This window comes from Myxocyprinus asiaticus, chromosome 6 (genome assembly GCF_019703515.2).
Source record: "Myxocyprinus asiaticus isolate MX2 ecotype Aquarium Trade chromosome 6, UBuf_Myxa_2, whole genome shotgun sequence".
In the NCBI taxonomy this organism is placed as follows: Eukaryota; Metazoa; Chordata; class Actinopteri; order Cypriniformes; family Catostomidae; genus Myxocyprinus; species Myxocyprinus asiaticus.
This window is the reverse complement of record NC_059349.1, coordinates 7,039,982-7,063,581: the sequence shown is the minus strand read 5'-3', so window position 1 is coordinate 7,063,581 and position 23,600 is coordinate 7,039,982. Positions and strand designations below refer to the sequence as shown.

General features: G+C 40.5%; 1 protein-coding gene across 1 annotated transcript; it reads left to right on the top strand.

Moving 5' to 3' along the window:
* Positions 1 to 1,764: 1,764 nt before the first annotated feature.
* Positions 1,765 to 22,595, top strand: sharpin (SHANK-associated RH domain interacting protein). The gene is made up of 9 exons (XM_051701293.1): positions 1,765 to 2,089; positions 10,141 to 10,315; positions 10,679 to 10,765; positions 11,173 to 11,314; positions 13,398 to 13,488; positions 13,691 to 14,003; positions 14,410 to 14,504; positions 20,922 to 21,032; positions 21,113 to 22,595. Exons 1-9 carry the CDS (start codon positions 1,922 to 1,924, stop codon positions 21,137 to 21,139), a joined length of 1,209 nt encoding a protein of 402 aa, XP_051557253.1. The 5' UTR covers positions 1,765 to 1,921; the 3' UTR covers positions 21,140 to 22,595.
* Positions 22,596 to 23,600: the final 1,005 nt, after the last annotated feature.

The window sequence follows — 23,600 nt, the reverse complement described above, 5'->3', positions numbered from 1 at the left end:
TCAACATATCTCTACAGACGTTTTTGCAACATTCATCTGGTCAGTACACAGTATTTGATGCATTGTTGGCATATCTAAAAGAAATTGGTTAATATAACAGAATTTACAGGTGCATCTCAATAAATTAGAATGTCATGGAAAAGTTCATTTGTTTCAGTAATTCAACTTAAATTGTGAAACTCGTGTATTAAATAAATTCAATGCACACAGACTGAAGTAGTTTAAGTCTTTGGTTCTTTTAATTGTGATGATTTTGGCTCACATTTAACAAAAACCCACCAATTCACTATCTCAAAAAATTAGAACATGGTGGCATGCCAATCAGCTAATCAACTCAAAACACCTGCAAAGGTTTCCTGAGCCTTCAAAATGGTCTCTCAGTTTGGTTCACTAGGCTACACAATCTGCTGATCTGACAGTTGTCCAGAAGACAATCACTGACACCCTTCACAAGGAGGGTAAGCCACAAACATTCATTGCCAAAGAAGCTGGCTGTTCACAGAGTGCTGTATCCAAGCATGTTAACAGAAAGTTGAGTGGAAGGAAAAAGTGTGGAAGAAAAAGATGCACAACCAACCGAGAGAACCGCAGCCTTATGAGGATTGTCAAGCAAAATCGATTCAAGAATTTGGGTGAACTTCACAAGGAATGGACTGAGGCTGGGGTCAAGGCATCAAGAGCCACCACACACAGACGTGTCAAGGAATTTGGCTACAGTTGTCGTATTCCTCTTGTTAAGCCACTCCTGAACCACAGACAATGTCAGTGGCGTCTTACCTGGGCTAAGGAGAAGAAGAACTGGACTGTTGCCCAGTGGTCCAAAGTCCTCTTTTCAGATGAGAGCAAGTTTTGTATTTCATTTGGAAACCAAGGTCCTAGAGTCTGGAGGAAGGGTGGAGAAGCTCATAGCCCAAGTTGCTTGAAGTCCAGTGTTAAGTTTCCACAGTCTGTGATGATTTGGGGTGCAATGTCATCTGCTGGTGTTGGTCCATTGTGTTTTTTGAAAACCAAAGTCACTGCACCCGTTTACCAAGAAATTTTGGAGCACTTCATGCTTCCTTCTGCTGACCAGCTTTTTAAAGATGCTGATTTCATTTTCCAGCAGGATTTGGCACCTGCCCACACTGCCAAAAGCACCAAAAGTTGGTTAAATGACCATGGTGTTGGTGTGCTTGACTGGCCAGCAAACTCACCAGACCTGAACCCCATAGAGAATCTATGGGGTATTGTCAAGAGGAAAATGAGAAACAAGAGACCAAAAAATGCAGATGAGCTGAAGGCCACTGTCAAAGAAACCTGGGCTTCCATACCACCTCAGCAGTGCCACAAACTGATCACCTCCATGCCACGCCGAATTGAGGCAGTAATTAAAGCAAAAGGAGCCCCTACCAAGTATTGAGTACATATACAGTAACTTTCCAGAAGGCCAACAATTCACTAAAAATGTTTTTTTTTTATTGGTCTTATGATGTATTCTAATTTTTTGAGATAGTGAATTGGTGGGTTTTTGTTAAATGTGAGCCAAAATCATCACAATTAAAAGAACCAAAGACTTAAACTACTTCAGTCTGTATGCATTGAATTTATTTAATACACGAGTTTCACAATTTGAGTTGAATTACTGAAATAAATGACTTTTTCCACGACATTCTAATTTATTGAGATGCACCTGTAGTCTTTTTTTCTCCTATTCACGATGTTCCACACTCCAGTACAGTTGGTGGCGGTAATGCACCATTAGCAGGTTTGCCAACCGACAAAAAAAAAAAAAAAAAGACAAAGAAGTAAATATCAGAAGGACCTTCTTCCTGTTTTGAAATGGGCAGCTTGTTACCCATCGTGATGTTGATGATGATGATGATGGTGGTGGTGAGGATGTTGTGAACGTTCATTGATCTGTACAGGTCGTTCTGTTGAAGGCATGGCTGTGAGCTCGGGCTGCAGTACTGTGCTGATGTCGGTGCGGGTGTCGGTTCGACCGCTCTCAGTGGGCTCAGACTCTCTGCGGCTGCAGCTCAGTATGAATCCGAACCGAGCGGGACTCTTCACACTCACGCTCAGACACACCGACCGCGGAGGACGCAGCGTGGTAAACAAACAAACACACACACACACACACACACACACACACACACACACACACACACACACACACACATCTCTCTCTCTCTCTCTCTCTCTCTCTCTCTCTCTCTCTCTCTCTCTCTCTCTCTCTCTCTGCACTCATCAGCAATATCTGTCTGTGATCTGCTAGTCAGTTTGCCAGTGTCATTCAAACTGTCTTTAACTAGATCTGTCTGTATCATTTAAAAAAACATTGTTTAACCATCAGAGACCCTTATGCATTGATGTATTTCCTTTTTCAAGAAGTCTCTTTAGCAAGCTAAAGGAGGCGGATATTTGGATAATAGTCTTCTTACATTCTCTAGGGTTTCATTAGGTTATGTTAGGAATATTACTGATATTCCATTACTGAGAAAAGACCACTTTAAAGTTGTTTGTTGCATTTCATAATGTCTTTTTGACATTAAAAACTTAACATGTTGGGAACTAAGACAAATATTACAGGACAAAATCTTACCTGGAATATTGTAAATTTGAAACTTTTTTTACAGGCATTGCCCCCAAAGATTTTCCTTGTGCTCCCCAACGAAACTTCTGACATCCCCCGGACCAACAGCGAAACACGACAAAGAGATAAACAGTTGCTCACCATAAAGAAAATAAAATGCCCTGGTGTTTTTCGTCATGCTGGTGCAAAAACTTCAGGACTGTAGTGTATCAACTACACAAACAATCGTCCCCCGCTGAGACCATGTGTACACTGGTATTATGATACAATTTGGGTGATCCAATCACAAATGTACAAGCGAGACATCACCGTAACACCTGGGTGTCTCTCTTGAGTTTGGATTTCAAGGAGAGAGTCTCTTATTTCATGAGGACATGCATCAGTCATTACATCTGTAACGTCTTGCCGTGTTGGCACACTGAAACAGCAATGTGATTGTAAGCAGGCTTATAAAGTGATGACTGACACATGATTGGCTAGGAGTAACCTAGCTAATGGTGCAATGATGTACAGCTGTGAGTCTTCCTGCTAGAACTACGCCGCGCTTACATTTCTATCAGGATGACACGCAGACTTAAGTAAAATTTAAGATGACATTTATTTGATGAATATAAAAAAAACGAAATGTCTCTCTTTGGCGTAAGCCCCGTCTGGTGTACCGAAGAAGTTGTACTCGGAACTGTCATATCCTGCCGGAGATAGGAGGCAGGGGGTGAGGAGCCTACCCCAAAAGAGAGGAAAAAAATACTACCCCCATAAGAGAAGATCCAGACCAGGTCTCATGTGTGGTGTTCATTCTGGAGAAGTGAAAAAAGGACATGTGAACACCTAGAATTGACACTTGTATGAAATACACAATATCCCTGGCATGGTTGTGCAATACCTTTGCAATAGGTTAAGCTGTGCTTGCATTGGATTGTGGCTTTTATGATAGAGGGAGCATTTTGTTTTTCTGAGTTTGATTTTAGTTTTTTCCTTGTTGAGTTTGATTATTTTCTTGTCCCTGAGTTAGATTTTGGGCCCTCTGTCGAGGAGCCCATGGTTGTGCATAATCTTTGCCATAGATGAACAACGTGATATGAGGCCCTACACTAGGCCAGCGTTGTTATGCAGTATCTTTGTTGAAAGATAAACAACATTTGATTATGAACCCTCTGACCAGGGCAGCGTTGTTTGGAATTTCTTTGCCGAAATATGAACAATGTAGCGTAGAGACATACGATAATGGCGACGTTGCGTGCAATACCCTTCATTGAAAGAAAACGACATTTGATTATGAACTCTCCGAAGAGGGCTGACATTGTTTGATGGTTATCTTTGTCAAAAGATGAACAACGTAGCGTAAAGCCATATGATAATGGGACATTGTGCGCAATACCCTTTATTGAAAGATATCCTATGAGGCTTGAGCCCTCAAACAAGGGCGGCCGTTGTTTGATGGTCATCTTTGCCAAAATGTGAACAACATGCATAAAGCCATACGATAATGGCAATGTTGTTGTGTAATGCCCTTTGTTGAAAGATATCCCATGTTGATTATGAGCCCTCTGACAAGGTGAGTTAGGCTTGTGCAGTACCTATGCAAAGGAAAACCATGCTTGGAATTGTGGAAGCCCTGGTGAGGAGGGTGGATATGGTTATGCAATGGCCTTGCAGCACAATAGATGTGCTTGAATTTGATAATAGTGTGGGAAAAGATGTGGATGAGCAGTGAGAGCCCCCGACCACCACCAGATAGGTATGAAAACTTATGGCTGATGGAGAGTTGAGCATGTGTGATGATATGAGGGTTGGGTCGAATAGATTTCTGGATGAAGAAGACCAGAGGCTGAGCATCTGATTGTGGGTTCTGATAGTCCTTGATGAGCAGCTGTTGTGGCCGCACCAATTCTGAATGAGTGCCCGAGACTAGGGGAGGGGATCACAATATTTGAGGGGTCAGATGCGGATTATGAACTAGTTTACAGATATATGCAGTTGAGGTGTCGAGGCAGGAGGAGCTGGGGATTATAGATATCGTTATGCTGCAACTGCACCCCGCATGGTCTGTTTTGGAGTGTCTGAGAAAAAGGGTGAAATGTATGGGCGAGTTTTAGCAGAATCTAAAGGGGAGGAGTGAGGGGCATAGTCCGATAGAGGTTCGAAAGGTGTGAGAAGTATGCTGGTGGAGGGACATAGTCAATGGAACACCTGAAACGAGATGGAGAGTAGCAATTGAATTGAAAAAAACCTGGGAATGTGCTCGGCTGAGGGAATGGGGTTCAGTTGGTGCTCTGCCATGTCAAATGTCTCTGTAGGGGATAAGGAGCCTGAAGGAGGACCTGCCTTTGATGATCACGGCGGCAGTGGTGGTGTTGCAAAAAACGACGATACGCACGCGTGCCCAGGGGGGACCCCATAATATGTTGCCGATGACGATGGGGTGAATTTTGAAGATGTAGATGAAGGGGAGTGAAAAATCGGTCTGGCCATTTCCCTGCGAATCATGTTCCTATACAGTAGCCTCAAGACCTTAAGAGGGAGCGCGTCCGTGCAAAAGGACATGCCGTCTGAGGTTTCAGGGTTTTGTTATGGAAAGGGAAAATCAGTTCCGGTGATTAGCAACGGGGAACAAATTTGAGGTCCAATTGGCAGGAAATGGCCGCGTTCATTGTGACCAGGGACTTTAATAAAGCCAGTTTAAAATCAGTCGCACCAAAATATCACCAACACATTAGTTTCAACACACGAGGGGACCGGGTTTTGGATCATTGCTACTCTCCGTTCCGGGATGGCTACAAATCCCTCCCCCGCCCATCATTTGGCAAATCGGACCACTCTTCAATTCTGCTTCTGCCCGCTTACAGGCAGAAATTGAAACAGGAAGCACCCACCCTCAGAACGATCCAGTGCTGGTCGGACCAATCAGATTCTATGCTACAAGACTGTTTTGATCACACGGACTGGGAGATGTTCCGGTCCGCCTCTGATGACGACATCGAGCTTTACGCTGATAGCGTAATGTGTTTCATCAGAACGTGCGTAGAGGAAGTGATTCCGACCAGAACTGTACGAATCTATCCGAATCAGAAGCCGTGGATCAATAGCGATGTTCGCGCGGCACTTAATGTGCGGACCTCCGCTTTTAATTCCGGGAACGCGGAGGAGCATAAACAAGCCAGTTATGCCCTCCGAAAAACTATCAAAACAGCAAAACGCCAGTACAGGAGCAAGATTGAAGGATAGTTTAACACCACCAACTCTAGAAGCATGTGGCAGGGAATTAACATCATCACGGACTTTAAAGGGAATAAAAACTCCGCCATGAACACCGCTGCCTCTCTACCGGATGAGCTAAATACTTTTTATGCTCGTTTCGAGGGAAATAACACCGCCCTCACGGAGAGAGCTCGCGCGGCTGAAGCTACAGAGGTTAGTTCACTCTCTGTCTCTGTAGCGGATGTAACCTGATCCTTCCGACGGGTGAATATCCGCAAAGCCGCGGGCCCAGACGGCATTCCGGGCCGCGTCATCAGAGCGTGCGTGAACCAGCTGGCTGGTGTTTTTACGGACATTTTCAACCATTCCCTCGCTTTGTCTGTAGTCCCCACATGCTTTAAAACATCCACCATTGTGCCTGTTCCAAAACAATCAAAAATAACTTGTTTAAATGACTGGCGTCCTGTTGCTCTGACCCCCATCATCAGCAAATGCTTTGAGAGACTAATCAGAGATTACATCTGCTCTGTATTGCCACTCAATCTCGACCCGCTGCAGTTTGCTTACCACAACAACCGCTCCACTGATGATGCCATTGCATCTACAATACACACTGCTCTCTCCCACCTGGAAAAAAAGAACACTTATGTGAGAATGCTGTTTGTAGACTACAGCTCAGCATTCAACACCATAGTGCCCTCCAAGCTAGATGAGAAACTCCGGGCTCTGGGCCTAAACAGCTCGCTGTGCAGCTGGATCCTGGACTTCCTGTCAAGCAGACGCCAGGTGGTTAGAATAGGCAGCAACATCTCCTCATTACTGACCCTCAACACTGGAGCCCCACAGGGCTGTGTTCTCAGCCCACTACTGTATTCCTTGTACACACATGACTGTGTGGCAACACATAGCTCCAATGCCATCATTAAGTTTGCTGATGACACGACGGTGGTAGGTCTGATCACTGACAATGATGAAACAGCCTACAGAAAGGAGGTGCACACTCTGACACACTGGTGTCAGGAGCACAACCTCTCCCTCAACGTCAGTAAGACAAAGGAGCTTGTGGTGGACTTCAGAAGGAAAGACAGAGAACACAGTCCCATCACCATCAATGGAGCACCAGTGGAGAGAGTCAGCAGCTTCAAGTTCCTGGGTGTCCACATCACTGAGGAACTCACATGGTCCATCCACACTGAAGTCGTTGTGAAGAAGGCTCATCAGCGCCTCTTCTTCCTGAGACGGCTGAGGAAGTTTGGAATGAACCGCCACATCCTCGCACGGTTCTACACCTGCACTGTGGAGAGCAACCTGACTGGCTGTATCTCCGCCTGGTACGGCAATAGCACCGCCCACAACCGCAAAGCACTGCAAAGGGTGGTGCGAACTGCCAAACACATCATCGGAGGTGAGCTTCCCTCCCTCCAGGAAATATATACAAGGCGGTGTGTGAAAAAAGCTCGGAGGATCATCAGAGACTCCAGCCACCCGAGCCATGGGCTGTTCTCACTGCTACCATCAGGTAGGCGGTATCGCAGCATCAGGACCCGCACCAGCCGATTTCATGACAGCTTCTTCCCCCAAGCAATCAGACTTCTGAACTCTTGATCTCTCACGATCAATATACATCAGCACTGCACTTTATAACTCTTACTCTTATATCTCACACCGGACTGTCATAAATTATATTATTATTATTATGTCTCTCTTAACAACTGACTATCAACCGACAGCCTGAATGTCAATACAGTACAATACTGTACATTCTATATATATATATATATATATATATATATATATACATATATTTTTTATATATATTTTAATTTAATTTTTATTGAATAATGGGTATTTTTATAGTAAAAAACAAAAAAAACAAAAAAAAAAACAAAAACAGCGTATTGTATACTGTACAGTGTATGTTATTATTTGTATATTGTTGAGTGTAATTATGTGTATAACAGATGTTTAAATTGTGTTGTGTGAATCTGATGTTTATTGTAAATTGGTATATGTCTCATCACTGTCACGACTGCTATGTTGATCAGAACTGCACCCAAGAATTTCACACACCATTGCACTTGTGTATATGGCTGTGTGACAATAAAGTGATTTGATTTGATTTGATTTGAAATGTGAACTAATGATCTGTCTAATTAATAGAGAGGCGGGGAAGCTTGCATCTGGGGGAAATAGAGCACGATGCCGGAAACTGAGAAACGTTAGAAGGGCTATGGTTTTTCCACTGGAGAGGGTATGCCCAGTTTGTGAGAATTGTTTTTGTTTTGTTTTTTAAACGTCCAGGCAGAGCTGAGAGTGGCATGGGAATAGAGGTGCAGAGAATAGGAGCAGGTGCATATGGGTGGGAGCTTAAAATATTGGAATGATCTGGCATGAGCCATCAGACGTAGATTTAAATGTGCAGACTACAACTACAGTCATTTGTGAGCCGGACAGTGAAGTACAGTTTGCTTCATGATGCTAAAATGAGCAACGGGGTGAATGGGTATGACTTTTGGAAGTGTCTTGATGTTTGCTTTGGAGAGGAGGGTGCCGTGCCCAGCCTTGAATGGGGTTGAAGTATGTAGATGCGAAAGATGTGATGATTGAAGCTTAAGCTCCTAATAAAGCCCGTAAAACCAACAGCACGATGCATGGTCCATGACATGTAAAGCTTCAGTGGAATGAATATTCAGTATCTGCTCCGCAATAATGCTAATCCGGCACGATTTTATCCAAGAGTGAACGAATCTTACTTATCTGCTGCTAAATGTAATCTGCCTTTACCGCAAATATATTTACAGTGAATGGAGCGAAAAGCAAAAACATTGTTAACTTTAAAAATCAATAAATGCGTTTAGGCAAACATGGTTGTAGAAATGACATGGAAAGCATTAAGAGGGAGCTTATGACTTACCAGTAGGAACAGAAAATTAACAGTACCGGAAAAAATAAAGAGCTTTTGAAATTTCGAACGCTGTGAAAACTAATCCGGCACAGGTTTTATCCAATGATTAAACAAAACCTTACTTACCTGATACTAAATGTAACAGCCCCAACCACGAGCGCATTAAACGTGAACAGAGCAAAAACTGAAATGCATTGATACTTAACTTAAAATGTAATGTAGTTAGCCAAACATAGTTGTTAAACTCGTGATGACCTTTGAAATTTGGAACATTGATAAAGCCTAATGCTTGAAAGTCCTCATTGATTGAAACATGGTCCGAACAGTGATAAAAGAATAAATGATTCACGTATAGACAGATAATACACATTTCTGCACTATAATGATGCCTGAATGAGTAATAAAATGTAAATATACTGTGAAATAGGAATCGCGCCCCTGTATGACTTGATCATATAAGGCAGAAAAATGCATTATGCTGGTTATGAAATTATCTGATGAAATAAGGGATGTAATGGCAGAGCCTACCGCTAGGTGTCAGAGGCGCGCAACAACAGTAGTGCTTCCTTATCTGAATGGAGTGATGAGACCCTGTATAATGAGCACTGTGCATCATGACACACATGAATGCCAGATGGGCTGGTTTGAGTATTTCTGTAACTGCTGATCTCCTGAGATTTTCATGCACAACAGTCTCTAGAATTTACTCAGAATGGTGCCAAAAACAAAAAACATACAGTGAGCAGCAGTTCTGTGGATGGAAATACCTTGTTGATGAGAGAGGTCAACAGAGAATGGCCAGACTGGTTCAAACTGACAGAGTCTACAGTAACTCAGATAACCACTCTGTACAATTGTTGTGAGAAGAATATCATCTCAGAATGCTGTTCTGAGATGCGGGTTGGTGCTGTTTTGGCGGCACGAGGGGGACCTACACATTATTAGGCTTTATTATTAAAGGTTTTAATGTTGTGGCTGATCTGTGTGTGTGTGTGTGTGTGTATATATACTGTATATTTATATATACACACAGTATATAATTTATAAATATAGACTTCGGCCCCCAAGCAATGTTGCTTGGTCCAATCAGGCTTGCGACCCAAAATGAGTTTGACACACCTAATTTAGACCCTTTACGGTTGAAACTACATACTGAAACTACATCTGAGGGGAACAGACTTCATACATCCACTAAAAATCACCTTTGCACCAGTTGTTTAAAAGTCATTGCAAATATTGCTCAGAAAAGTTTCGTTCTGATTTTTTTTTTTTTTTTTTTTTTGTGTGTGTGCAGATGCCACTTGTTTTGATATTTTGTTCTCTGATGCAATAGATATCAGTTTGGTCCACCCTATACCTGCATTGTAACAGTGGCTTAAGTATCTAAAAGTGTCGAAATACTCTCAGGTGATTAAAGGTTGCTGTTGCAGCATTCAGATCTAATAAGCCTTTCTCTCTCTCTCAGTCTCTAGCAGAGTTTGATCTGCGCTCAATGAAGTACGAGGTCACATCGGCTCGAAGTCACGAACTTCATCTCACCAAGCCGCCTCATGACTGTCTGACGTTTACCTTCCGCAGCGAGCAGGAGGCCCAGGAGTGGGCAACTGTTATGATGTCGTCGCTCCGAGAGGCACACAGAGGTCAGAAGTCATTGCTACATTAAAATCTACAAAATAACAGTCAATTGTTTTATACTGTCACTTTTGGATTCAGTTGAATCATTCGCAGTGCTTTATGGAATTAGTAATTCATCCCATTGTAAAATGACAATTTTATGTTGTGATTCATCTCAAAATTCGCAGATTTGTTTCAAGGTTTATTATTTATTTGAAATCTCTATGAAGAAAATGAAAGGGAAAACTATTTTTGAACCAAGACCACAGACCTACAGAAAATACAACAAACCTAACATCCCAGATGGCCTTTCAGCGTGTTCTAGCCATCTACATTTTAAAACTACAGTGTATAACTCAACTTTTAATTAACTTTTTTTTTCTCAAAAGTTGCCAACATTTCACATACGTCAAATGATGAACTACAATATATGAAGTGTGAAGAGAAAAACTCTACCTTGTCGCTCTTAACAAAAGGTATGTGTTGTTTTTCTTGATCATTTATTTCGCTGCAACAATCTTACAGTCACAGAATAAACTGTATGCATTGGCATAACTACAGGACGTGCTGCCACACTGTGGCCCGGGGTGAGAGGGGGACCTGTGACGGCTGCCCGAAAGGGAACAAATGAAATGGCCGCAGCCCCAACGGGTGCAGAAAATGGCTGAGGTTCCAACCTCCATTAAAAGCACACTAGGATTTTATTTATTGACATCTGATTATGTGATTATCTGATTTAGGAAGAATAGATCACATTTATATAGTTTGTGTGGTGGTTAACAATGCCACTGTAATACAGCTATTGTGTCAGAAGACAAGTCCAATTATTCCCAATTCATTTAGTAAGCATTGTGTTATTGTGCTTCTCCTGCATCTGCTGTAGAGGAGTTGTGTATAGAGCTTTCTCGAGCAATAGAGGCAGGAGACACTCATGCAGCGGTTCGGTACACCACAGATCTGGCTCAGCAGCAGACAGCACTGAGTATTCAGCCAGCTCTAAAGGACACTGAGGACAGAGAGATAAGGTTTGTGTGCTCTCTTCATGTAATTTCAAGCAGTGACATGCTGTACTTCATCTAAAACTATTTTAAACTGTTTTTCTTATTCTGCATGTCATTTTTGTGACCTCATATCAAACATGAGACTATATGGAATATTTTTACTTTTAAAAATGAATTTGTCATACCACAGGACTATTTTAGTGAACTGCAAAAGGTGATTAAAAGTGATTATAAACTTAAGAAATGTCGACCAATTACAGCACCTAAATTAGAAACTTTCTCTTATACAAACACTATCAGTCAAAGTTTGAACACACCTACTCATTCTTTATTGTAACAGATTCCCACATTTCATAATAATAGTAAAGTCAAAACTATTAAATAACATAACTTGTCATGTAACCACCATAAATGTGAAACAAATAAAACTTTATATTTTAGGATAGATATACAGTTGAAGTCAGAAGTTTACATACACTTAGGTTGAAGTCATTAAAACAAATTTAACCACTCATTAGCAAACTAAAGTTTAGGCAAGTCTTTTAGGACATCTACTTTGTGCGCGACAAGTAATTTTTCCAACAATTGTTTACAGACAGATTGTTTCACTTTTAATTGACTATGCTCATCCTTGGGAGCAATTTCCAAACACCTGAAGGTACGCTCAGGAAGGAGATGCATTCTGTCTCCTAGAGATGAACGTAGTTTGGTCCCAGAACGACAACAAAGGACCTTGTGAAGATGCTGGAGGAAACAGGTAGACAAGTATCTATATCCACAGTAAAACAAGTCCTATATCGACATAACTTGAAGGGCTGCTCAGCAAGGAAGAAGCCAATGCTCCAAAACCACCAAAAAAAAAGCCAGACTGCAGTTTGCAAGTGCACATGGGAACAAAGATATTACTTAAGAAATTTCCTCTGGTCTGATGAAACAAAAATTGAACACTTTGGCCATAATAACCATCGTTATGTTTGGAGGAAAAAGGTGAGGCTTGCAAGCTGAAGAACACCATCCCAACCGTGAAGCATGGGGGTGGCAGCATCATGTTGTAGGAATGCTTTGCTGCTGGAGGGACTGGTGCACTTCACAAAATAGATGGCATCATGAGGAAGGAAAATTATGTTGATATATTGAAGCAACATCTCAAGACAGTTGAAGTCAAAAGGTGTACATAAACTACGTTCATCTCTAGGAGCAGTATGATGGCTGCGTGGTCCCATGGTGTTTATACTTACGTACTGTTGTTTTTACAGATGAATGTGGTACCTTACGCATTTGGGAATTGCTCCCAAGCATGAACCAGACTTAAAAAAAATTTTGGACTTCTTATTTCTTTTGATTTTCCCATGATCTTAAGCAAAAAGGCACTGAGTTTGAAGGTAGGCCTTAAAATTCATCCACAGTTACACCTCCAATTGACTCCTATTAGCCTATCAGAAGCTAATTGCCTAAAGGCATGACATCATTTTCTGGAATTTTCCAAGCTGCTTAAAGGCACAGTTAACTTAGTGCATGTAAACTTCTGACCCACTGGAATTGTGATATAGTCGATTAAAAGTGAAGCAATCTGTCTGTATACAATTGTTGGAAAAATTACTTGGGTCATGCATAAAGTAGATGTCCTAAATGACTTGTCAAAACTATAGTTTGCTAATATTAAATATGTGGAGTGGTTAAAAAATGAGTTTTAATGACTTCAACCTAAATGTATGTAAACTTCTGACTTCAACTGTAGCTTTAAAGCTGTAGTAGGAGTTTTGGTCTTGGTTTAGGGAGTTGGGAAAAACCCTAAACCATGTCTGTAGAATAACAGTATGTTGGCTTTGTCAAGCTAAAATAATTATACAATAATAAAGTTTGTTTATATTTTAGCCTGTTTTGTTATGTAATACAACACTGCAATAATACCATGTACCACAATAAAAGTTTTAAGCAATTATCAAAAACAAATATCTTACCGGAACATGCCTAGTCAAGTATTTAAAACTTTTTGCTGTATAGTTAAATTTTAACCTAAGTCTTAACATTGAAAAAAAAAAGTTCACAGCATGTCATGGGTCAAGACCCTCTATGCTTATTTACTTCCTCTTGTTTGTATTTTCAGCTTAACAGTGGTAGTAGAGGACTCGTCATCTTCCTGTTGCGTCACAGTTAAAATCCTCCCTCATATGACTATTGCTTCTCTTAAGCAGCAGGTATGAAAGATATAACATCTTGACAAAATGAAGTAAAAATATCTGCTGGGTTGCTGTCTTTCTGATTTGTTGAATTTTGAATTGAAAATCCCATGAAATTAATTATAATGTACAAGCATATGAAGACCTTAAAGCTAATAGACTTAAAGCCACAACTCTAATGTTTATTTCTAATCTTTTTCTCTCTCCGTGTCTCTTGCAGATGTTTCTTGAGTATGGTTTTCACCCTAGGGTACAGCGCTGGGTGATCAGTCAGTGTCTGTGCACTGATGGCCGTTCTTTAGCGTCGTACGGAGTATGCAGGGACGGTGACACAGTGTTTCTCTACCTCCTGTCTGCCCGTCACGCCTGCCTCAGTCACCAGCTGTGTCAGCAGGACCAGAAGAAAGCCTTCCTGATGCCTGCACCACCACCAGCCCTCATAACGGCCCCCACACCAACCAGCAGCGTCCCCGTTGGCCACGACTGGAGAGGCTACAGCACGCTACCTCCCCGATTTAGCCACAGTAGCACAGGTGAGCTTGGGTCTCTCAGCCTGACAAAAATTTGCCAGTTAATTTGTGTAATTCTTCTACACCAACAAAAAAGCTTTTTACCTAGACTGAAAGTTGGGCTGGAACCCAGCATTGCAGTTCCCAATTATTTTTGCTCACATTTACCACTTAGCTAGAGTTAATTTTGGATGCTGCTTACATCAAGTCAGATCATATACTTTTTAACAGTCATTTCTTACATAATCAGTTTTTTTGTTGTCCTTTGTTTTCTTTTGTACTGCTCTAGGTTATGGTGTGTTGTGTTCAATAGATGAGTAATCAAAACTAGTACTGATTTAAGTTTGTAAGCAGTTAAGTTTAGTATGCCATGCTGTGTCTTTTGGTACCTATTACCTAACTAATTTTTTGTTTCCGATTGGTTAAACAGGTGGTAGTGGGTGTGGCACAGAGAAAACTAGTGACATAATTAACCTTGAGAGGTTGCAACTTGGAGGGTCCAAACTGAAAACAAGTAACATGCAGGTAATGGTGACATATTTCACTTGAGATATATGCACATTTACAGTTTCTTGAAACCAGCACATGGTTTCTGATTTCTCATGAAAGCAGGTCACTTATTTACAGTACTGATTTAAGAATTTTTTTAGAAATGTACACTCACAGTGTATCAAAGTGAAGTGTGTCAGTGTAGCATAGAAAATCATAGTTTCATGTCAATGTTCCTGCATATTATGAAACAAATAAAATGCTTCTAGAAACTGGAACGATTCCAACGTAGTGTAACAACACATATTCCTACAAAACTGTATTCCCATAATTTGATGTGCACCTTGGCTACCAAGTCTTATGTGTGTCTTATCTACGTGACTAATAATTGAAAGCAAATTGTTAGAGCCAACGGTCATGGAAAACCTGGAAATATATTTTAAAATTGTGTTTTTCAGTCCTGGAAAAGTCCTGGAAATTAATCAAATCCTAAAAGTCATTGAAATATCTATTGTGAATAATTAGTAATAATAGTTTTGCTCCGCTCTAAAAAATATTTAATCACCTAGATATTGCTTTTGTGTAGAGTAAAACTAGTGGTGTTCGATTTGTGAGCGAATCGTTCTTTTGAGTTGGTTCTTTTTAAGTAAATGATTAGTTCACCCAAAAATGAATATTCAGTCATTGTTTACTCACCCCTGTTTTCTTTTTCTTAACACAAAGGGAGAAATTGTGAAAATATGTTGTGCTCAGTGATGTCATGCAATGGCAGTTTGTGGTGACTACCTTTTCAAGCTTCAAAATAATGCAAAAGTATAATGAGTCTAAAAAAGAGACTCATGATTGTTATGAAAGCAAATGATAAGGTTTGGTGAGAAACTACCAAAATCTGATGTATTATTTAGTGAAACTGTGGACGAGAGAAGCAGTTCACGCAGCCCCCTCGCGGCGAAGGACGTTCAAGCGAAAACTCGATTTGTGTATATAAAAACAGGTCCTCCACAGCGATAGTGACAAAAGAACACAACACAGCTGCACAAAAACCAGAGAACAGAACTTACTAAACAGGTCTGAAGAGCTTGTAGTCGAAGAATGGATGCATTATTTTTTGAACGGAGTACTCTGAAATCAAACCGAAATATAGAGGAGGTTACAGGCAGCCACAGACACACTATGTCCTAACCTGATGGAAAACGACACATGATAAAATGTATATTTTTGATGTTAATCAGAGTTTTTGTCCTAACCAGCAGTGATGAGCGAGGGTACACTCTATCGATCACTTGTTTTCTATTTTCAGCATCGTGCATGTAACTTTGCCGCTATGAACTGGCACCAGTCCAAACAGTTTAAAAAAAAATAAGGCTGTATATAGAAATGCATCAATTTTTCAGACATGTTTAGTAAGTTCTGTTCTCTGGTTTGTGTGCAGCTGTGTTGTGTTCTGTTGTCGCTATCGCTGTGGTGGATCTGTATTTTGATAAACAAGTTTTTGAACACTCGCTCGAACACTCAAATATCGTGAGGGGGCTGAGTGAACTGTTGCTCTCATGCCCTATCATGAGCGTGCACAGGAGATCAACGGTCAGTGAACATTTTCACTAAATAATACATTCGATTTTGGTTTGTTTCTCACCAAACCTTGTTGTATGCTTTCATAACAATCATGAGTCTCATGGAATAATTAATTAGACTTGTGAATTATACTTTTGTGTCCTTTTGAATCTTGAAGAGGTGGTCACCATACACTTGTCTCACAATTTCTACCTTTGTGTTAAGAAAAAGAAAGACATTTATAACAACACAGAGGTGAGTAAACAATGACTGAATATTCATTTTTGGGTGAATTATCCCTTTAATTAGTTGAAATGGTTCACAAATCGGCCTGGATGATTAATTAGCCAGTTGGTCAATTGGGAAAATGATTCAGAAGTCAGACATGACTGGAAGGGTCATGGAAATGTAATGGAAATTCATTGGTCAAAAAGGTTGGGAACCTTGGATATTTAATCAGATGCACAGGTAAATGTTTAACATGTTAGGCATTACAGCCTTCCGCACCTCCACCGGTGCCTTCAGTTGACCAGCTACAGGGTCATCAGCCGGGAGCCACCTATCAAGGATGTTTTGCCCCATAAATCCTGGAACATCTCCTTGTGGTGGGGCAATGGTCAGGGACGTCTCCCTGCCACCTCCCGCAGCTGGACACCAGATCCTTTCGGGTTGTCTCTCGTTGTTGCTTTCCCACCAAACCTTCCTCCTTTCAATCGATCAATACATCAATACCACCCCCCCCCACCCCCCATGAGCAGACCTAGCTACATCCAAGATCTCTTCTCTGTTAGAAAAACACAAGCTATCAATCTCTACCTACCACTTGTCCAGTGCCTATCCTTAAACCAGTCCTCCAACAGATTGAGTAGGAGAGCGACTTGAGAGGCGAGTCGCGAGACTGCGTCAGCCGCCCCTCCAATGCCTAGCTTGGCCTGGTTTCGCTACCCCCCACTCAATCCCCTTCCAGAAACCCCCGATAAGGAGCGAGTGGGTCAGCAGAAATAATTCCTCCCCACCCCTTTCCTCTTCTACATGCTACCTCACCACATATCACAGTTGTTCCCTATTCTTACTTTCTCACTTCTGCACACCCCACTTTTCATCCTTCCTTCTTAACCATAGCCAAAAGCTCCCTTTTTCTGCTTCCTCTGCCATTTCTTTGAGAGACTTCTTCAACGCAGATCCAAAGATACCAGTGTTCTTCAACAGGTGCTGCATTGATGTTCCAATAAACCCTCGACACCCGACCTCCACAGGGTAAGTGGCAGCCCTCCATCCATTTTCCCTGCACTCGGTGGCCAGATAAGCATATTTTAGCTTCTTCCTCTCATAGGCTGCCTCCAGTCCCTCTTCCCATGGGACAGTAAGTTCAATCATTATGACTTTCCTAGCTGATGCTGACCATAACACTATGTCTGGCCTCAAGGAGGTAATGGCAATCTCAGGAGGAAATTTTAGCTGCTGACCAAGGTCGACCACCATTGACCAATCACTTCCATGTGCCAGGATTGACCTTTCATCCCTAAATGCCATGCCTTGTGCAGCACCTCCCTTTCTAACAAACTCAATGTACTTCCTCTGAGGAGCATGATGGACTTTGTTGGCCTTTGTTCTACACACCTCAAGGATCCCTGTCTGCTTTCACAGAACCTGATCATGCCACCGCCTGTACTGTCCTTGTGCCAAGGCAGTCTTGCACCCAGCCAACACATGCTGCGGACTTGCTCTTGGGGCCTCACAGAGAGGACAACTCTCTTCTTTACCATACCACAGAGACAAATTTCCAGGGCTTGGAAGAGTTTCATAGATGGATCTTATTAGAAAACAGCCTGGCGTATCTTCCACAGGTCAGCCCATCCTAAAACTCTATTAAATGCACCTTCCCATACTGTCCAGCACCCTTGCTGCTGCTGGCTGACTGCTCGAATCATATACCCTTACACTTCCATCTTAGTTACTTCTACCATCACTTTCTTCTGTTATTTTTTTAGAGGCTGCTGACCACAGTTTGAGAGCCATCCCCCATTCAAGGCCTGCTGTTCCTGATTGGGTTCTTCCAACAATCTCATGCTGCTTCAGTCTTGAAACCACCCTGTTTACAACCTTCTCTGCCTTCCAGGCACGAACTGTTCGGACCTGGGCCCATGCCAAAAGCTCTTCCAGTCTTTTTAAGAGTCTGTTTGTACATGCAGAAATCTGGAGGTTACTTGTGACATCATCAATATAGCTGCACAGTGCTGGCAATCTCTCCCCAGATTGTGCACAGATTCCTCAGGCCATCTGTCTGGCACCAATTAGGATGATCTCGAATGTAGCTTTGAACATGATGGGAGAGATTGAACATCCCATCGCAATCCCTTTTTCCAGTTGCTGCCATCCAGTTATGTTCTCCTGTGTTACATGACATATTTTCAGGTCCCCATAGTAACTATCTACCAAGCTCTTTATACACTCTGGTACATGGAAAAACTCCAGTGCATAGCTGACGAGCTGGTTTGGAATCAATCAATAGGCATTTGTCAGGACAAGCCAGACTACGTGGAGGTCTTTCTTATCTCTATTGGATTGGAACTGCTCCCATATTACTGACGCATGCCCCACACATCCAGGAAAACCTGGTACGCATGCCTTCTAGCAGCTTGTGTCTATGTATCCATTCTTCAGGAGGTAATGAGACATTCTGCTTGCTACCACCGCAAAGAAAATTTTTCCCTCCACATTCAGTAGAGCAATACTCCTAAACTGACTTATGTTGGTGAATTCCTGTTCTTTGGGTATAAAGATGGCCACTGCCCTTCACCATTCTAGGGGTATGCACTGCTTCTTACAGGCAACTCTCAGTAGTCTCCATAACTGTTTAAGAACTGTTGGGCACCGCTTATACAACCCATAAGGTATCCCGTTCGGGCCCGGGGCTGAAGTTGCCCTGGCTTTTTCTACCACTTGTCTTATCTCACTCAACTTGGGTGGAGCTACTCAAATTCCACTACTGGCTCCGCTGGCTGAGGGACATATGCTGGTGAGCCTAGCGGGCTGTCTTTATAGGGATCCCCTAGTTGTTCTTTCATGTGATCTTCTAGATCTTGCTTTGCCATCACCAGCTTTCCACTCCTCTTCTCTTCGAGAAGATTTCTGGCAAATTTAAAAGGATTCTTGTCGAATTTCATTCCTCTCATGCTCCCTTCTCCTCAAATTCTCTCTGCCCTTTTCAAAACCAACATCATAGCCCATATGCCATCCCACAATACCTTCAAGCCCTTCTCATGCTCATCTGCTCTTCTCCATGCCTTGTGAAGCTGCCTCCGCTCTTTCACCAGCTGAAGTATTTCCTTTTCTCCACTACCAAACACCCTGGGACCACGCCCCTTCACTGACGCTTCCCCAAATCTACGTACACATTCTTCATAAACAATGTCACTAAACATATTAAGCTTGGCTTCCACCCTTCCGCTGAGTGCATTCTCCAAGGTGGAGCAGAGGTCTTGGTCTAGCCTGCTAAATATAAGAATGTTAAATTACAGTTGAATGATTATTTATTGTATTTGTATTTAATGTGCATAAAAAATAAGATTACCAAGTATTTTTATAGATTATTAAGTATTATTATGGATGTATTTATTATGTTCTTGCTGTGTGTAATGACACATCACAAAGATGTCACATCTTGTATTAGTTTTTCAACAAGCAAGAGATGAAAAAAGTTTTTGACCATTGTGGCATGTTGTTATTATAAGTTGTTATTGTTTGAAAATGCTAATTAAAATATCAGTCAGAAAAATAATTTTATGTCTTTTAAAGGGATAGTTCACTCAAAAATAAAAAAAATATCTTATCATTTACTCACACTCATGCCATCCCTGATGTGTATGACTTTGTTCAGCATAACACAAACAAAGATTTTTAGAAGAATATTTCAGCTCTGCAGGACTATATAATGCAAGTGAATGGTGACCAAAACTTTGAAGGTCCAAAAAGCATATAAAGGCAGCATAAAAGTTATCCATCCGACTCCTGTGGTTAAATCCATACCTTCAGAAGTGATATGATAGGTGTGAGTGAGAAACAGATCAATATTTAAGGCCTTCTTTACTATAAATCTCCACTTTTACTTTTACATTCTTTTTGGGGTTTTTTTTGGCAATTCATTTTCTTCGTGCATATCACCACCTACTGGGCAGGGAGAATTTATGGTAAAAAAGGACTTTAATATTTATCTGTTTCTCACCCACACCTATCGTATAGCTTCTGTAGATATGGATTTAACCACTGGAGTCGTATGGATAACTTTTATGCTGCCTTTATTTGCTTTTTTAAGCTTCAAATTTCTGGCCACCCACAGAGCTGAAATATTCCTCTAAAAATCTTCGTTTGGGTGAGTAAATGAGAGAATTTAAATTTTTGGGTGAACTACCCCTTTAAGATTGAATGTGTATATTTATTTAAACCGATCAGCCACAACATTAAAACCACTTGCCTGATATTGTGTAGGTCCACCTCATGCCACTAAAACAGCGCCAACTTGCATCTCAGAATAGCATTCTGAGATGATATTCTTCTCACCACAATTGTACAAAGCGGTTGTCTGAGTTACTGTAGACTTTGTCAGTTTGAACCAGTCTGGCCATTCTCTGTTGACATCTCTCATCAACAAGGCATTTCCGTCCACAAAACTGTCGCTCAATGGATGTTTGCGGGATAGATGCGGGTTGGCACTGTTTAGGAGGCACGAAGGGGACCTACACAATATTAGGCAGGTGGTTTTAATGTTGTGGCTGATCGGTGTATTTATTAATTAGTTCTTTGGATTACATTGAGCGCTGATACACAAATAGTTGAAATTCGTTGCTAATAGTCGAATTTAACATTTTTCTTTGCATCTCTCTCTCTGCCTCTCTTTAGTCAGGATGGTCTTGTCCTTCCTGTACATTCATAAATAAGTCCACAAGACCAGGCTGTGAAATCTGCAGCACAGATCGACCCAATCTTCCCAATCACAGTAGCGTTCAACAGGTGACTGACTTCACCTCACAAAAACACCCATTCATAGATGTAGGGAACTGATTGTGATCTAATATTTTTCTCTCTTTCAGGAAAAAGTAAGAAGATCCGATCAGTGAAACTGGGTTGTAAATACACAAGTATTTAGACAAAAACTCTAATCTCACATTCATGCACATTCTAAAAACCCGTGACATCTGTGGAGGTACAACAAAACTCCAGTTCTCATCCTTCATCCTGAAGTTCGACATTGTAGTCCTTTGCTTCTATGGTAGTTGGCTTTCAACAAAGTCTCAAACTCCCCCAGTGGCTATATAGTAGGGCTGCACAATTAATCAAATAAATAATTGAGATGACGTTTACTGCTTGGTCAATTACCAAGCATTTCATTTTGGTCTACTCCCTTTACATCAGTATATTTTTTGCAGGGGTTGAGCATTGCAACCAATCACAGACGTGCACATTGCTCTTTTTCTGTGTTTAATTTACTCAAACTGTTTTTCATGATAATAAGAGGGCCAATGTGATTTACTGGTATTTATAAAGCATATATACTGAAACAGTAAAGTCACTCAGGAACACCGTTCCTTCTGCTTGTTTTGGATGTGTAGCCTACATATTACATGCTCCACACTAAATATGTATTTTAATGTACATTTAATCTCAATGGCAATATGAAGGGAAATAATTGACAATTATGATTTGTCATAATCATGCAGCCCTGCTATAAAGCTAATTTTGGGTAATCTCACTTGGTTTTCAAGGTATTGCCACAGTGCAGTTGTCAGTCTATAGTAACTTCACATTGTTAACATTTTGAGCAGAGGTTTTCAAACATTCCTCGCCCATTTGCAGATGTTAGCGAATGAACTGTCCAGAGGCTGGATTCACACAAAAAAGTGGAAGAAAAAAAACCGGAAGTTCTTAGGATAAATTATAAGAAATAAGTTTTGCTATTCATTCACAAACTCATTTGCTGTGCTGTTTTTTTCTCAACAGTTTACAAATCTGAACTCACTACACAGTGAGCAAGTTGATGTCACTTTCTGTATCACAGTTTAAATGGAACAAGACAAATATTCAATTACATTATTTTAATTTATATGCACTTGGCTCAATTTTAGGGGCTTAAGCTTCAAATGTGGCAATTACTTCATATAGTTACATTATATGACCAGGCCAGTAGTACATGGCAGCTGAATGAAACGCTCATAAATGCATGTGATGTAAATTTAAATTATTCCAATCTAACTGACTTGGAATTGTCATTGAAGCCTGTTCATGTTTGGAACAAACATATAACTACATTCAGACACAAGGTTATTAATTGCATTTATTTTTTTATCTAGCTTATTATTTAATGAACTGTGTTGTTTTGGGTTTGATTGATTTTAATTGTAATTGAATTGAATATGCGTTAATTGTAAACTATCATTGTTTTATTGTATTGTAAATGTTCATTAATTCTTGCCAAAACGTGTATCTGCATTTGGCCATGGCACTGCTGTGAATAAACATATAATGGATAGAAGCTAAAGAGTAATCTTTAGCCTCTTGAAATGTGAAAGCTTTTAATGTTTAGTTATGAAATTTGTCCTCTCATGAATTGCAAATGTACACTTTTTACCTTCGGTTATATAGTAGTTAATAGCTTGATCGTTAACTTGCATGAAATGAAACTATTATATCAGATCTGCTGCTTAATCTTTGAGCTCTGAGGTTTGAAGTATTTATGGACACTATTTTAGTTTCATGCAAGCTAAGTAGATTTAAATTGACAGTTCACCCAAAAACAAAAATTGCCGTTATGTACTTACCAACATGTTGTTCCAAACCTGCATGACTTTCTTCTGTGGAATACAAAAGGAAAATCTTAATAAGTATCCCAGTCTATCTATACAATACAATGGCAGTTGATAGTGACTCAATTCAAAGCTTAAAAAAAAAAGCATCCAAACATATAAAAGTAGACCATGCCGAAAATAGTCCATGGAGCTGCCATTAACTGCCTTAGTATTGAATAGATGGAATTTTCTGTCTGTGTTTTTGCATAAAAAAAGGTAACACTTTATTATAACTTCACAGTATAAAGTATTTCTATAGCATTAGTTTATAGTTAATTGATCAATTACAAATGCTTGTTCCAATACTGGTAATACATAAACAGGCCATATAGAAATAGTATGTTATTTGTTTATATTCACTGCAGCAAAAGATTTATTGTTTAATAAGTTCATATATATTCATTTTGATAATGTTTTTTCATTTTTAGTAAAGCGCTTATCCATACCGAACTAATGTATTTCAGTTGATGCAAACCAGTGGTACAGAAGTGTTTATAAGAACATTAAAAAGGCATTATTTTATATGTATTGAACTGAATATACATTTGTGCTTAATTCATGTGTTAATTACTGTTTTAGGAAGACTTACTATTATAGTATTAATGGTTAATAAAGGATGTAACAAAGCACTAACTGATTGCTAGCTAAGTATTTTGCATAGCCTGATCTAAAATGAGAAATATACACTCACTGATCACTTTATTAGGTACACCTGTATTCATGCAATTATCTAATT